This window comes from Felis catus, chromosome B1 (assembly GCF_018350175.1).
Source record: "Felis catus isolate Fca126 chromosome B1, F.catus_Fca126_mat1.0, whole genome shotgun sequence".
Lineage (NCBI taxonomy): Eukaryota > Metazoa > Chordata > Mammalia > Carnivora > Felidae > Felis > Felis catus.
This window is the reverse complement of record NC_058371.1, coordinates 203,841,902-203,858,870: the sequence shown is the minus strand read 5'-3', so window position 1 is coordinate 203,858,870 and position 16,969 is coordinate 203,841,902. Positions and strand designations below refer to the sequence as shown.

General features: G+C 54.6%; 1 protein-coding gene across 5 annotated transcripts in view; it reads right to left on the bottom strand.

Moving 5' to 3' along the window:
• The window catches only part of ZFYVE28 (zinc finger FYVE-type containing 28), a 116,057-nt gene that overhangs the window by 27,210 nt on the left and 71,878 nt on the right, over window positions 1–16,969 (bottom strand). For all 5 annotated transcript variants that reach the window (XM_023253482.2, XM_023253481.2, XM_023253483.2 and 2 more), the window contains 2 exons: window positions 8,122–8,223; window positions 471–1,769 (listed from right to left, as the gene is read on the bottom strand). In XM_023253482.2, the coding sequence (XP_023109250.2) occupies window positions 471–1,769; window positions 8,122–8,223 (1,401 nt within the window). The remainder of the gene's footprint in view (window positions 1–470; window positions 1,770–8,121; window positions 8,224–16,969) is intronic.

Here is a 16,969-nt window from a genome sequence, read left to right as displayed (position 1 = left end):
CAAAAGAGGTGTGCAGGTGTCAGGGTCCCGCAGACCCCCACCGGGCCTGCCTTTCCTGGTCCCCTGGCTCTACGGGGGAGCCCGAGAGGAGCCCTGGAGGCACGGCCTGAGAATATGCCCAGGGAGTCCCCAGGATCCCACCACAGCCCCAGGGGCTCCACTTCCAAGGCCAGGATAGTGAGCAAAGAGAGATGGAAAGCATACTCAGAGGCGGCCACGGCCCAGTTCTCCCCAGCGCGGCTCACCCAGGGCCAGGAGGGGCCACGACGACGCAAGGGAGTGGGCTGAGGCAGTCAGGCCCAGGAGGGCCTCATACCATCTGCTTAACTGCCTGCCGTGTTGGTGTCCGACACCGGCCACCTCCCACCTCCCCTGGCACGCCTGAGAAGCTGAGGGAAGCGGGTCAGCACCTAGGGAATGAGCCCTGAGGCAGACAGAGGAACCCGGCTGTGGCCAGAGATGGCTCTTACCTGGAGCCCGACAGGCGCTGAGGCTCCTGCTCGGCCTCCTCTCCCTGCTGACTTTCCAGCCTGGCCGTCGAGGGCTGCCCTGCCTCCTGCGGTCCAGCCTCAGGCTCCCTTTTCGGACTGGCGGCGGCGCCCGCTCCAGGTGACCTGTCTGCTGCATCGAGCTGAGGACCTGGGGTGTGTGTCAGGCACTTGTTGGAAGTAGGGGCGTCCTCTGGGGGCAGGGGGCACGGGGCGTCCGTGGGCAACGCCTCTGGCGCAGGTCGGGCCTCCTCCTGTCTCTCGGCAGGGCCCTTGGCGCCGGCCTTGGCGGAGCCCATGTAGGAGGCGCTGATGACGCTTCCGGGGCCGCACTTGTCCCGCAGACTCTGGGCAGCGGCGTCCTCCCTGCCGCCCCCACAGCCCCCGCAGCACACGCAGGAGTTCAGGAGGCAGCTGGTGGCCGCAGCACTGAGTTTGTGGGAGCCACCGTCCATCCCCTCGGCCGCAGGCTCCGACGGGGAGGCGCCCTCTCCAGAGGCTTCCGGGGCGGTGCCGGCCACGCCCACGGCCGGGGTCGACTTGGGATTGAAGATGACGGTGGCCGAGAGCTTCATGCCCCCTGTCCGGTGGGCGATCATCTCCGCCGTCCCCGCGGCGTCCACCCCCGCCTCCCAGCCCTCCAGGTGTGGCTGGGAGTCCAGGCAGCTGCAGGAGTTGGGGCCCAGCGCCCACAGTTTGTCGTCCTGGACGTTGTTGTTAGTGCTCAGGTCCCCCTCCTCTGCCTCGGCGGGCCTGCTGGCCCCTGCCTCCCCACGCCCCTTGCCCTGTCCTCTCTCGTGGGGGCCAGCACTGGCGCTGCCCGCCCACCCAGCCGGGCTGCCCAGGGCCTCTGCAGCCCCTTCCACGTCATCCATGAAGAACACCCTTCCTTCCTCCTCGTCGCTGCCTGGCCGCAGCCCTGCGCTGCCTGGGGAGGCCTCCCCGCGGGGGCTGCCCTCCGCCCCCGGCCTGTGCGCGGGGGACTGGCAGGCGCTGGGCGGGGAGAGGAGGGACGACATCTCATCCCCGGCCCTGTGGACCATGCGGTTGAGTTGCTCTAGCTCCTGGTCGTCATACTGCATGGAGCAGGCCAGCTCCCCCTCCTGGCTTTTGGCCTTGGCTGAGAGCATTTCCTCGGCGGGGAGGGGTGAGGGAAAGGCGGGCGCCAGGGCTGGGGGCGCCTGGGCGTCTGCCCGGATGGGAAACTCCACGTCTTGGGAAATGCAGAGGTTCCTTTCCAGCGTGTGAAGCTCCTCCTCCGTCAGGGTCTGCAGCAAATCCCTAAAGGGTCAAGATAAGAACCAGGGGTGAGACTCCCAGAGGCCACACCAGCCCCGTGGCCAGGAGTGGACACAGCATCCTCGATGTCTGCATCAGCAGAGAAGCAAGGTGTCAAAGCCTTGCAACGAAATGCGCGTGGTGCACACCTCCCCCGCTACAGGACGAGGCACAGGCGTGTGGGGACCGCTCCGTGCCACGGGTCTGGACAACAGCTGTCCACACGGATGCCTGGGATGGTTTCTTTCTTAGAAGTGAGACTGGAAACAAGAGGGCCCTGGTTCTTGGGGATGTGATCATCACATTAAGAAAACCTTCTAGGAGTGAAAAAAAAGTTGGTTTACGCATAGACTTTCATTCAGCACACGTTCTTGACAGCGGTCTCTGTGCTGGGCCCCGGGGAGACGCAGGAAGGCCCAGGCAGGTCCCTGCCCTTGGGGCTGCGCTGGAAGAGCCGGTAAGAGACAGATTTCCATGAACGATGACTGAGTTACATTAACAGCAACTACGACAAAGGAAAATGCCTGCTCTCTCGAGGGTAACAGCAGGGCACCGGGCTCAGTCTAGGGAGACTTCCTGGGGGAAGGGGCACTGAACCGGAGACCTGAAAGGGGTTAATGTAGTGGCGCTGGGGCGTGTCTACCACAGGCCTGCGCCTTGCTCTCTGCCAGCAGGTCTGAGTCCAGGTCACACATTCCTGTCGGTCACGGAAACAGGCAGAAAAGCGTACTTCCCAGAACCGCACAGCTGTGGCGCCTCATGCACTGAGCACGCCCGTGCAGACAGCATCAGATCAAACGACGGAACACGAACCAGGCTCCCAGGCCCCCATGTGCCTTTCCAGTCACCCCCTGCCATCGCCAGCAGCCTGACTTCTAAAGACTGACGTGGTCTCGCCTGTTTTCATTCCGCACGTAAGTGGGAATCGCAGCCCACGCTCTTCAGAGGCGGGCTTCGTTTGGCAATATTGTATTTGAGTAGAGCCTCCAGACGACATGTAGGTAAATGTGAATTTCAGATAAACGACAAACACTCCTAGACATGTGAATATTTCTTCGGGTAACTATTCCCAAATGGGGAGCATACGGGACATTCTTGCACTAAGAAAGTGCTCACAGTTTATCTGAAATTCAAATTCAGTTGAGGGTTCTGCTGGTTTTGTCTCGCTGGATCTGGCAACCCCACCTGGTGAGGTTCTGTGTGGTCGATGGTCTCGTCTCGTGGCCTGTAGCCTTTCGGGCTGGAAACCACCACCGTTCACCTGGGGAGCTGTTCCTGGTGGGCTCCACTCCTGGTGGGCTCTGACTGCCCCGACTCACCCTCTTGGCGAGCCTCTCTGGGGCACGCACGTGCGCATCCCTGCAGGTGCACACGACAGGGGGCATGCCTGGAGAACGCACGTGCGCATCCCTGCAGGTGCACATGGGGGGGGGCGCGTGCCCAGGGAACACACGTGTGCATCCCTGAAGGTGCACACGGCCGTGGGGGTGGGGAAGCGTGCCCAGGGAATGCACGTGTGTGTCCCGGCAGGTGCAGACAGGGGCGGGGGGGGGGGGGGGTGAGCGTGCACACTGGACAGACCCCATGCCGCTCTCTGGCCTGCTCCCTGGCACTGCCATGCACTCCCGGCAATTTTTCACTTTAAAGTGCTCAGTCTGCTGACGAATGAAGTAAACACCGGGGTACATGCTTGTCAGCCCTTAGATATGAATGCTGTGAATGCTTTCAGGCCTTCTGCCCATTTTTACTTGGCTTCGCGGTCTTGTTCTTACTGATTGACAGGAGTTCTTTACTTGTTTTGGATTTGAGTTCTTTGTTGGATATATTCTCCAACTCTGGGGCCTTCCTTTTCACTCTTAATGGTACCTCCTGGTGAACTACAGTTTTTAATTTCAATAAAGTTTAATAAATCACTTTTTCCTTTATGTTTAGTGCTTTTCTGTCCTGTTTAAGAAATCTGCCTACTCCAAGGTCATAAAGATGTTCCCGCTCTTTTCCTCTGCGATCTTCACTGCTTTCCTTTCCACGTGTGCATCTCCCATCTATCTGGAGTTGATTCTTGTAGATGGTTGTGGTAAGGATCCAGACACGTTTTTCCTCATACGGATATCTGCTGAGTCAGCCCATGTACTGGAAAAAAGCAAGCATTCCCCACTGTTCGGCAACGTCTCCTCTGTCATAAATCCGGGAAACCTGTCTGTGTTGGTCTGTTTCTAGGCTCAATTCTGTTGATGGGGCCAGAAGCCGCTCCTGGGTCTGCACCTCCGTGAGCTTCACTAGAGCGCCATGCCAGGGAGTGTCCTTTTTTACGAAGCACACTCAGCAGAAATGCACACACATTCACAGGCATGGTCACACCAGCATTACTTGTGGAAACAACCCAAAGCCCAGCAGGAGTAGGATAGATAAATAATGTTCTTTTTCTCCGGGCATCTTCTTCTTTTTAGCTATTCTGGGCACACTGCATTTCTACCTGAATTTTAGAATTAGTTTGTCAATTTTCTGCCAAAAAAGAAGAGACAAACACCTCCGGAGATTTTGATGGAGACTTGCACTGAATTCATCTGAGAATAACGGGATATTTTCTCAATGTTAAGTTTTCCACTCCTTGAACATGGCTAGCTCTCTATTTACATCTTTACCATTTTATGTAACATTTCATTAACTTTCAATGGAAGACTTAGACACCTTCAGACTTATGCTTAACTAGCTGATATTTAGTAATGTTATTGTAGGTGATATTTAAATTTTTATTGTGATCAAATACATATGACATGACATTCACCATCATAACCATTTTTAAGTGACAATTCAGTGGCATCGAATACATTCACATCATAGTGTAAACATCACTACCATCCACCCCTAGAACTCACTCATCTCGTAAAACTGAAACTCTGTCCCCACGAAACACTAACCACACGCTCTCCTCCCTGGCTCTCACCATCCTACTCTCCATCCCTCTGATTCTGACTAGTTCAGGCCCCTCATATAATTGGAATCATACACAGTCTATCTTTTTGTTACTGGCTTACTTCGCCAAGCACGCCTTCAAGGTTCATCTGTGTGGTGGCAGACGTCAGGATTTCCTTCCTTTTAAGGCTGAATGATATTCCATTGTGTGGCTGGACTACATTTCGCTTATCCACTCATCCATCAATGGACACCTAGGTTGCTTCCACTTCTTAGCTATTGTGAATAACGCCTCTGGGAACACAGGTGTATAAATGTGTCTTTGAGACACTACTTTCAATTCTCTTGGGTATATACCAGATGTGGAATTGCTGGATCAGGTGATAATTCTATTTTTCATTTTTTGAGGAACCTCCACACCGTTTTGCACAGCACCTGCAGCATGTTACACTCCCACCAATAGCATACAGGGTTCTAATTTCTCCGCATCCTCATCCACACGGTTATTTTGTTTTGTTGTTGTTATTTGTTTGTTTTGAGGGTAGCCAGCCTAATGGGTAGGATCTCGTTGTGGTTTTGATTTGCACGTGCTCTGACAATGATGTCGAGCATCTATTCATGTGCTTGTTGACCATTCATAAATCTTCTTTGGAGAAATGTTTAATTAAATCCCTTGCCCTTTTGAATTGGGTTGTTTGGTTTTTGTTGGTGGGTTTTAGGAGTTCTCTATATATTCTGTGTATTGATCCCCTTATATCCCAGATACAAAATAGGAGAATATTTTCTCCAGCCTGTGGGTTACCTCTTTATTCTGTTGAGAGCATCTTTCGATGCACAAATTTTTAAACTTTTCAAGTCCAATTTGTTTATGTTTTCTTTGTTGCCTATGTCTTGGTATCCTATCCAAGAAATCATTTCCAAATGCAATGTGGTAGAGCATTTGTCCAGTGTGGTCTTCTAAGAGTTTTATTGTTTCAGGCCTTGCATTTATGTCCTGGATCCATTTTGAGTTCACTTTTGTATATGGTGTTACATAAGGATTCAACTTCATATGGTGTGTATGCATATCTCTCTCTTGTATCAGACTAAGGATATCCCCATTTATTCCTAATTTGCTAAGAAATGTTTTCATCATAAAATATGTACTGACTTTTTCAAATTCTTATTCTGTAACTTTTGAAATTTTACAAATTAATGTAGCAAAATGCTGATTTTTCAAATGTTGACAATGCTATGTATAGTTTGAACTCCACAAGACATTACAATGAGTTTTTTGTATATCCACATTTATTTATATTAATTCACAGAAAGTTCTTCAATCTCTCTTGCATTTCCACATTTCCACCTGAAACTTCTCCTTTGCCTAAAGAACTCCAATTAGCATTTCTCTGTGGACAGGCTGCTGATACATTTCTGCAGCACTCTGCTTTTGAATAACACCATTTCACCTTCATTGTGGAAGGATACTTCTGCTGGGTATAAAATCCTGGTTGGCAGCTAGTTTCTTTCAGCACTTTTAATACGAATCATTTCATTGCCTTCAGGTTCCCATTGTTTGTTTGTTTCTTAGGAGACAGGTGTCAATCTTATATTCTTTTCCAAGAAATATGTGCTTTTTCTCTGGCTGTGCTTAAGATTTCTTCTTTGTTTTCAGCAATTTTACTATGATACACCTAAGTATGTTTTGTATTTATCTTCCTTGTAGTTTTCTTGAGCCTCCTAAGTGTGTGGGCAGAGATTTCTCTTCAGTTTGGGAAAATTCTTGGCCATTTTTTTCTTTGAATATTGTTTCTGCTCATTTTGCTCTATTCTTTCCTTCTTGTTTTGTTTTTTTTAGATTTTATTTTTTAAGTAATCTCTATACCCAATGTGGGGCTTCAACTTACGACCCTGAGATGAAGAGTCATGTGCTCCCCTGACTGAGCCAGCCAGGCTCCCCTGTTCCTTCCTTCTGATTCCAATTATGTGCATTAGAATTTTGAGCATGTTGCACATGTCTCTGATGCTCTGGACATGCCCATACCCGGTGCCTCCCCCCCCCCCCGCCCCATCTCCATGCACTGGCCCTTCCTCCATAAGACCCCCAGTCTGATCTAAGCACTCTACTCTTTCCTTCCCAGCCTCAGCATCATCCACCACCTCGCCTCCTTCTTTGTCTCTTCTCCCAGTCAGACAGCCAGGGAGGGCAGCAGCCATGCCCTGGGCCAGGGTCACATTCTGCCCAGAGTGCTCAAGACTGGGCTGGGCACAAGGGAAGCAACAGCAGGCCATCTATCAGATGAGCTACAGCCTGGACCAAGCACCCCATCACAGGCTGTGCTTCACCCACCCCCAGGGCCAATGACTCTCCGAGGACCATCCTGCTGGGTCATTCTCCACCGTCCAGATTCACGGCACTTTTGGCTCCTCATGGGGGAAAGGGAAGCTTGGCACCAGCAAAGGAAAGCCAGCCCCAGGCCGCCCTGGGCTAAACAGTCCTGCCAGACCCAGGAAGGCTGCTGCAGGAGCCCATAGGGTCATCAGCTCCACCAAAGGCACGGAAGGGGGCCTCCAGGGACTGGAGCCATAAGACCCCAGTAAGAAAGACCTCAGAGTCCAAGACCGCAGGGCTAGGGAGGTGATCAGAGGACATATGCTCACTGCCATCCCTCAAGGAGGCCATAGCTGGGTGCTTCAGCTCAGAGGGGCCACCCCAGGTAGGGCTCCCCACCCATCTGAAGTTTGGGTTTGGGGGGTCTCCCAAGATGGAGGGGGCTGGCTTGAGGCTTGTTGCTGCTGAAGGCTAAGGGGAGCCCCTTACAGCAGAGAGCAGTCACCCACCCCAAGTGCCACCAAGCCCACAGGACAGCACGCATGGGGCCAAGGGCACCAACACCACCTGGGCCTGTTGCCTGGGACCACTGGGGGAGCCAGATAAGCCACAGCAGGGGAGGGGCACGGGGTGCTCGAGCGAGCTGGGCCCTTCACCCCTACACTGTGGAAGAAACAAATGAGAGCCCTCGGACAAATACCATTCTCCACCTGGGCCCGAGCCTCAGCCTGGAGGCTGGCCTGGGGGACAGCCCTCCCCTGCAGGTTGAGTGGCCCTGGGGGCACCCGCACCACCTCAGTTTCCCTGGGCTCTCCATCTCTCAAGGCCCAGTGCCAGAGCCCCGAGCCAGGGCGGCTGCTGTCATGTTATTGGCATTTTTTACCAAAGGTCATAGTGTCACTGGCCAGGAACAAAGAGCCTGGTTGTGTGGGTAGAGAAAGGTATGGGGTTGTGTGAGGGGACTGCAAACATTATAAACCAATAACTCAAGACAAAGAGCAAGGTTCTGGCACCTCTGACTTCGCAGAAGAGAACTTCCATCCCCGAGGAAAGGAGGGCTCAGGGGCAACCATGGACCCCCCTCCCCCACTGCCCCTCCCCCACCCTCCCGAAGCACCTCCCCCCCTCCACCTTATTTTCCGCAGCAACGTGTGGAAGGGCCGGAACAGCTCAGACATGTCTTCTGCCTTGCGGTCCAAGTTCAGGGGTCCGTCCGCGTAGACCACGAGGCCACTGCATTCAAGATAAAAGCCAGCATGGCGTGAGGCCCTGCAGCCCCCTCAGTCAGCCCCCTGGGTGAGCCCAGACCACAGCCAGGGGCTCTGAGACCACACGTTTCTCTTGTGACTGAATCTTAAATAAGTTTCGAAGAAAAGCAATGAAGATTACTCAGACTTTATCATCTTCGGAAACTGATTAGCTGATGTTCACTTGAGGGATCATAAAAGAATCATAGAAACATATCTGTTCACATCACTGCTGCAATCAGACAAATCAGCGTCAAGATTTGTTACTAAAACTACCTCCTTGAAAATGGAAACATTGGATTTGTGTTTATATTGAGCACAAATGCAAGGGTTATGAGAATCACAGATAAACCACCCACCCACAGCCCTGGCCAGAGCACGCAGACCCCTGAGCCTCGGGGGGGGGGGGCCTGTCAGGGGTCCCTGGGGGGCAGGATGCGCATCTCAAGGACCCTTGGCACAAAGGGGGTGAGACATCTCACAAATGTGGCATCCAGGCTGCCCACCCAGCCTCCCACGGGTCTCCCAGACTCTGACCTCACTCTCCCCCATCCATACTCTGAAGTGCAGGAGCGCCCTGAGTCTTTCCAACTCACTGACCACAGCTGTCCGGCCTCCCGGACCCACACCCGCTGGGACAATCCAATCCTGGCCACTACCTGCCCTGCCCGACCTGAACCCTGTGAGCCCCCTCCCCCCACAGTGATCTGTGTGCTTCGTGGTTCCCCCAACTACACCCACGCTGCCCCCAAGCCCACCTTTCCCTTCGAGGTCTGATTCACGCTCCATTGCCTGCCAAGACCAGAGACAGCCTCCTGTCACCCTCAGGCAGGACGGACCCTCTCTCCCCACCACCAGCAGCCCGTTTGCCATCTGACTCTGCACAGATGCCCCTCCAGGTAGCCCCCTTTCCACAGGCGGCACCACACCCGTCTCGTCAGAGGCTGCACGGCCCTGCCCAGCTCCCAGCGTGCCCTATTGCCCTTGTCCAAGGGCAGACCCATCTCGGGAGGACCCTCCTCTCGGTGCCTCCTCTCGGGGCTCCCGGGACCAGCCAGCTCAGGCCTTGGCACATGGCGGGTGCCCAGGGAGCGAGCACCCACAACCCCAGCAGCTGCTCCTTGCTTCCTTGTCAGAGCACAGGTGAGGGAGGATTCGTCTGCATAAACAGAGAACTGTCTGCACGTTTCTGCAAATGAACAGAATCTCATCGCTGCATCGGGGTCGGGTCATCAGCACCCAACACAAGGTCCTCATTAGCTCAGGAACGCTTCCAATTCGGTGAGAAAGACTGATGAAACTGAATGGACTATCCTTCCCTTAGAAAGGTTAGACTCCTGTGCAAAAAGAAAGATTCGAAAGTCACAGGAAAACATGGGCTGTGCCTCTCCCTAGGGCAGCAGGAAGGTCAGGGCTGCCAGAAGCGTGAGGGCGGGCGGCAGAGGATGCCCCATCCAGGCTTCTGTTCCTTCCGGTATGTTCTATGGGTCTTAACATGAGCTGACGGTGTCCAGGGGACATCTTCCCCACACAGAACCTTGACTTCACGGGTGAATCGGTGATCTCAGCACAAAGGCAGGAAAGGGGCAGAAAGGGGTGGGTTTGGTGAATCCCCGTCCAGGCTTCCTGGCCACCTGGTCTTTCAGAAAGCAGTGAAAGGGGCCGGGAGGGACTCTGACTCCCCTCCTGGGTTCCAGGGAGGACACTGGCTGCCCCATCAGTCCGTGAGAACCAGGCCCAGGGCTGACCGCGGTTGGTCTGGAGCCTCAGAAATGAACTCGTTACTTAGGAGCGCTCCAGGTGCCGTGCCATCACAGTCCACGCAGGCCCATGCTGCGCCACCACCTAGGGGCAGGGCAGCCCCCACAGCTGAGCCTGGCAGAGGTGGAGGGGAGGGGCCCGCTGAGCGCTGCGAGGGGCTGAGTCAGTGAGCAGGGGAGGACACCCAGCATAAGAGGAAAGCTGGGCTCTTTCCTTAGGCCACCTTTACCTGTCTTCATAATGTCCTTTGATGCACAAAAGATTTTAGCTTTGATGGAGATCAACTTACTACTTTTTTCACTTGCCACTTCTTTTCATGTCAAATCTAAGATTGGCCAAACCTGGACATATGAAGATTTACCTCCTGTATTAGAGTTCTCCAGAGAAACAGACCCAGTAGGGTGTGTGTGTGTGTGTATGTGTGTGTGTGTGTGTGTGTACAGAGGGAGAGTTTGGTTAGTTGGCTTTTTTTTTTTTTTTGAGAGAGAGTTGTTTTAAGTAACTGGTTCACACAATTGTGGATGGTGGCCACATCCAAAATCTGCAGAGTGAGTGTGCAGGCTAGAGACCCAGAGACTCAGGGAAGAGTTGATACTGAGGTTTGAATCTGAACACAGTCTGGAGGTAGAATTCCCTCTCACTTGGGGAACTAGGTCTGTTTTCTCTTAAGGCCCTCAACTGACTGGGTGAGGCCCACCCACATTATGAAGGGTAAACCCCATTACTCTGGATCCACTGATTTGTTAATCTCATCTTAAAAATACCTTCCAGCAACATCCAAACTGCCATTTGACCAAATATCTGAGTACTGTGGCCTAGGCAAGTTGACACACAAAATTAATCATCACAGGGTCCGACTTTGTTCTTATGTGTGTGGCTGTCCAGTTATCCCAGCATCATTTGTTGAAGATACTAACAAATTCCTTCCTCACTGAATGGTCTTGGCACCTTTGTCAAAAACCAGTTGGCTATAGATATTTGGGTTATTTTGTTGTCTTGGTTTTATTCCATTGGTCTATCCTTATGACAGTACCACACTTGTGATTAATATGACTTTGTAGTAAGTTCTGAAGTCAAGACATATGAACTCTCCAACTTTGTTTTTCTTTTTCAATATTGTTTGGACTATTCACAAGCCATTGTGGTTCCATATGAATTTGAAGTTCTTTTCTATTTCCACTAAAAAAAAAAAAAAGGCCAATGTTATCTTTATAGGAAATGTATTGAATCTATATACAACTTTGGGGAGCACCGCCATCTTAACTGTAGCAAGTGCTCAGTCCATGAACATGGGCTATCTTTTCATTTAATTAGGTCTTTAATTTTTTTCACAAAAAATTGTGTTTTGTAGTTTTCAGTGTACATGTTTTCCACTTCCTTGGTTAAATTTATTCCTGGGTATTTTTCTCTTTTGGATGTTACTGGAAATCTCTCCTTTAAAATACTATTTAATTACATGCGATGAAATATTATTCAGTCTTAAAAAGGCATGAAGTTCCCACCTGCCACACGGATGAACCGTGAAAATATTATGCTAAGTGAAATAAGCCAGACACAAAAGAAAAAATACTGCATGATTCTATTTATATGAAGTCCTTAGAATAGTCAAATTCACAGAGGAAGAAGGTAGAATAGAGGTTACCAGGGGCTGGGGGAGGGGCTGGGGAGCTAGTGTTTAATGGAAACAGTCTCAGATGAGGAGAAGAAGAGGACAGTGGCAAGACAGTGTGAATGTACTTAATGCCACTGAGGGTTAAAGTGGGGGCACCTGCGGGGCTCAGTCGGTTAGGTATCTGACTCTTGATTTTGGCTCGGGTCACCATCTCATGGTTTGTGGGTTCGAGCCCTGTGTTGGGCTCTGTGTTGATGGCAGGAAGCCTGCTTGGGATCCTCTTTCTCTCTGCCCCTCCCCGGCTTGTGCACGTGTGCATGTGCTCTCTCTTTCTTAAAATAAATAAATAAACATTAAAACAAAGATTTAAGTGGTAAATCTTATATTATGCATATTTTACCACAATAAAAAAATTAACATTTATTGCTTTGATTTCTGTTTACAAAAGTTATACCTATCATGCTAAGAAATTTTGTTAAGTAGAGACATAATATTTGGTACAATTTTTTTGTACTCAGCACACTGGGGATGTTTTTCCATGGCTTTTGGGATTTTCCACTAATGTTACTTAAGTGGCTGCAGTATAGCTTTTAAACAATCCCTTAATTCTACATACCCACGCACTCGAATTTTCACGATTAAAAATAACCTTCAGTAAAAATCTTTGTAAACACATATTGTGCCCTGTTGGGTCAATGCAACAAAATTCGGAGAAAGTTCTACTGCCACATGCCAAGCACTAGGGACTCTGAGTGGAAAGGCAGTGAGCACTCCTCACGTACAGCTGCCAGGCTGGTGGGGAGGCACAGACCCCATTTACATGAGATACCCCAGATGGGCAAATCTACAGACACAGGAGCAGATCTGTGGTTTCCTGGGGCTGGAGGGGGGGTGGGGCGTAGGGGGTGGAGGGGACAGCTAAGGGGTAAGGGGTATGTATCTGTTTGGGGTGATGAATATGTTCTGGAATTAATGGTGACGGTTGCCCAATTCTGTACGTTTACTAAAAACCATTGAATTGTACACTTAAAGTGGGTGAACTGTGTGGTATGTGCATTATATCTAACGTATTTTAAAAATAAGCGATCTAGGGTAAATATGTAAGCTTGCCGGAGGCAGTGAACACCTGCATGAGGAAGGGCTGCAGGTGAGGCAGGTTGTGTGGAGACTGGGAAGGGGCTGGGTAGGGGGCTGTCACTGGTGGGGAAGCAGGTAGGCAAAGGGACCAAAGGAAGGGAGGCCAGAGCCTCCCAGGGCAGGGGCTTCTGGTGGTAGGACCACAGGATGGAATGTGGGTGGGAGGGGTGGTAAAATGAGAGAGGGGAAGGGATGGGGCTGCCTATAGGGAGGGGGGAGGGTGGGGAGGAGGGGAAGGGGAAAGAGGGGAGGGGAGTGGTAGAGGAGAGGGGAGAGGGAGGAGGAAAAAGGGAGGGGAGGGGGAGGGGGAAAAGGGGAGGAGAGTGGAGGGGATAGAGAAGAGGGAAGGGAGGGGGAGAGGGAGAGGGGAAAGGGGAGAGGAGGGGGAAGAGAGGGGAGAGGGAGAGGGGGAAAAGGGGAAGGGAGGGGGAAGAGGAGCGGGGAGACAGGGGAAAAGGGGAGGGGAAGAGGAGGGGGGAGGGAGAGGGGAAAAGGGGAGGGGGGGAAGGGGAGGGGGAAGAGAGAGGGGAAAAGGGGAGGGAGAGGGAAAAGGGGAAAAGAGGAGGGAGAGGGAAGAGGAGAGGGGGAGGGAGAGGGAAAAGGGGAGGGGAGGAGGAGGGGGAAAAGGGGAGGAGAGTGGAGGGGATAGAGAAGAGGGAAGGGAGGGGGAGAGGGAGAGGGGAAAGGGGGAGGAGAGAGGGAAAAGGGGAAAAGAGGAGGGGAGGGGGAAGAGGAGAGGGGGAGGGAGAGGGAAAAGGGGAGGGGAGTGGAAGAGGAGGGAGGCACAGAACTGGCCCCATTGCAGGAGGGGGAGTGTGAGGCAGGACGGGGAGTGGGTTGCAGGGGTGGAGCAGGAGCAAGGCCTGGGCTCTGGGTTCTGGGCAGTTCAGCCTGGGATGCAGCTTCGGGAGAGGGCGGCCCACTCGGAGTGGGGGCAACTGCAGAGGCTGGAGCTGAGGCCGGGCCGGGCCAGCAGCCGAGACCGGGAAGTGAAGCGGGCCTCGCAGGCAGGCCCAGGTAAGCAGGTCCGCCCTGATGGGGCCAGTCACCAGGGCACAGAACCTGGAGACTGTTAGTTTCCTTATTCGTGTAAACCAACTCCAACTGTTTTCAGATAAACCGTCAGGAGCGAAACTAGTCTGTCACAGTCAGAACCACGTGGAGACTCACTTTCCCCCGGGACATGTAGCTGAGTGAGGGAGGACCAGGTCCGGGGTGCCAGGGAAATGGGGGAGCTTGGGCCCAGGGTCCAGGGCTGGCACCCGAGCTGGCCGTGGACACCCTCTACCTGGGCCGGACTGGCCTCCTCCTGAACCTCCAGGCCCCCACATAGCCCTCTCTCAGACCTCAGTTTACTGCCCCTGCCTCAGGCACCTGCCCAGCGGTCACAAGGCAGAGGGCCCGGCTGGCTTGGGTTGTGCCTCTGACCTGTGACGGGCCAGAGAGACCACCTCAGAGGATGTGTTGCTCCTGGGAGAGCTCAGAGCAGGGCGTCTTCTCAACCTGGTGGGAAGGGGCCGGACGTAGGGCGAGGGGGACAGAGTGGCAGAGAGGCTACTCTCCCAGATCCCCCTCTGTCCTCAGGGGATCCCACCAACCCACATCACAGACGTGACCCTAGAAGGCTGTCGTTCCAGGAGTGTTGGCTTTACCGCCAACCACGTGTCTACGGGTCACCCTTCTCCCTTCAGCCAGAGGTCTTCCTGCCTCTGGCCCTTTGCACATGCTGCCTGCCGCAGTCCACCACCTGCCAGGCTCCCATCCTGACTCCCGGAGCTCTGCTCCAGAACCCAGGGAGCCTCTCCCCCATGCTACCAGCTCTCGTCCACTCCAGAGGGTCCTGCTCCAAGCCCCCTACCCCACCCCAGCATCCAGAAGCCCCCTACCCCACCCCAGCATCCAGAACACTCCACAGCAACTGCTCGTTTCACCTACCCGTGCACCCCCCACGGGCATACTAGTGTCCCTGGGGACAAGCACAGGGTCAGGTATACAGCAGGTGCTCCACACGTGCTCGCTGGCAAATACAGACAGAGCAAGGCCCAGGCCCCACCCCGTGCAGCTGTGATGCTGCCTGTCTGGCCCAGAGCAGCCACCAAGGACAGTGAGGAAGGAGAGAGGCAGCATCAGGCACCTGGGGAGGTGACCCTGAAGGGGGCGGCTCTGGGAACAGCTTCCTCCAGGAAGGAAGGAGGATTTCGGCCACGGCCAGGCAGCCTGGCCCTGAGGCTGTAACCCCTGCCTCTGCTCGAGGGCTGGCGAGGTTCTGAGGTGGACGGGGGTGGCTGTAGTGAGGCCACCCTCCTGGCCAAGCCGAGCCGAGCCCCTCTGCTCCCCATGCTCTGCGCTTGGGGCCCCTGCATCTGCTCCCACTTCTGGCCGGCCTGGCCTGCACCTGCTCTCCCCTCAATCCAACTACAAAGCTGCCTCCCTTCGCTGTGACTTGGAGCCCCCTCATTTCTGGGGACTTCCGAGGGAACTCCACACGGGGCTGCCAGGGGGGACGACAGGGCAAGGGCCCAGCCCACGGGGCCCTCACTCTCCGTCCCAGGACGAGGGACAGAGAGGGAACAGAAGCTCAGATGTGTGCGGGGCAGCCGTGGTCTGCAAACAGGGTGCAGCGATGCCAGTCAGGGAGAGGTGGCCTCAGGTGGCCGCTCAGTGACAATAGAAAGGCCTGAGACCATGGTCCTGTGGTCACCGGGCCTGGGCCAATGCTGACAGGTAGGCTGGTAAAGGGCTGAACAGACCCACTCGGCAGGCTTCAGGGTGAGAACCCGGAAGCCATGCGCTCAGGCTGTCTGATGCCTCACCTTATCCTAAACCGGGGTTTATTTTAAAACTGCCTAAGAGCGTCTGGTGCTCCCATGAGGCTTAGAACAGGCAACTCCGTCCTGACCCGAGATGCAGGGTGCTGCCCGGCTCCCTGGGTGCTGTGCGGGGCTCCTCCCCGCGGGGCAGCTCGTCAGAGCAGGCCGGTCAGTGCGCACCTGCGCCGGCCTTTGTGCGCTGTGAGGCAGCTCCGAAGGAAAGGCAGCCTGGGAACCCCATCGGGCGGCCACAGACCCCACGAGGGGGCTCCGTGGCGGGGGCACCTGATCCTGAGCTTCCAGGCACTCACCAAGGAATTTAGGAAAGAACCAGGGCCAGGCCAGGGGCTGGGCGCTTCCCGCAAAGCGGCGTGTGAACCGCAGAGGAAGGGCAAAGCCGGCTCTCACGGGAAGGGCTGCAGACCCTAGCGCCCCCGCCCCATAAACATTAAGGCCCCGGCTCGAAGCAGCGTTTTCTTCTACACGTTTGGCCACAGAGAACCATTGCCTAGAAAGCAAATGATGTAACAAAATCACATGGCCCCGTCCGAGGGGACGCTCCAGGACAAGTCAGGCCAGACCACGTGAGTTGGCCCACTGGGGACGTCTGTCCTCTGCCTCCTCCAGCTTCGGGTGGAGGGAGAGTCCCAGAGCCCAGCAATTGAGGCGACTGTGACATGTTGCCCCTCTGGTGTGATGGGACCCACTCCTGTTTTCCCTGATTAGGACACCGCCTCTTGGGGACAAGGACAACAGAAGGAGGCACCAGGCCCAAAGGGTTCTGGCAAACTGAGACCCCCAGGGAAGCCAGCTCTGAGGACACAGCCAGGCCAGGGAGACTGAGGCCAGGCTGCCGCCCCCTTGCCCCACCCGGGAAAGTGAGGTGTCCAGAGGGCGCTGCTCAGGGTTCCCTGGGGTCCTGGGAAGTGACAGCCGCTCGCCCTGGCCTGTCTCCCAGCCCTTTCTCAGCCAAGCCTCTGCTCATCTCCGGGGTCTCAGGGCAGCAGCAGGTGCTTCTGGGCTAGCCCAGGGCGGGGTCTGCCCGCAGCTCCCACACTTCCGCACGGCACACCACGAGTCCCGCCCCCGTGGGCGAGGGAAGCCCCTCTGGCCCAGAAGCTGGCCCCATCCTGCGGCACCACCACTGCCCCCCACTGCTCCTGCCACCGCACCCCCATTTCTCAAGGAGGGGATTCTGTGCCTGGACCCGTCCTGGCCTCCGCGTCACCCCACACTCCCCCAGGGCGGCTGTCGCTGACGATCACATCCACAATCGGCATCTGCCCCGAGGACTCCCGTCCTCTCTGCCCCGCTGCACGCCTGCACACCAGCTGCCCACCGGGCCCCTCCCTAACTTCCAGGCCCACAGAGACCCCCGTGGCCCACTGCCCTCCTCCTCCCTCTGTGACCGC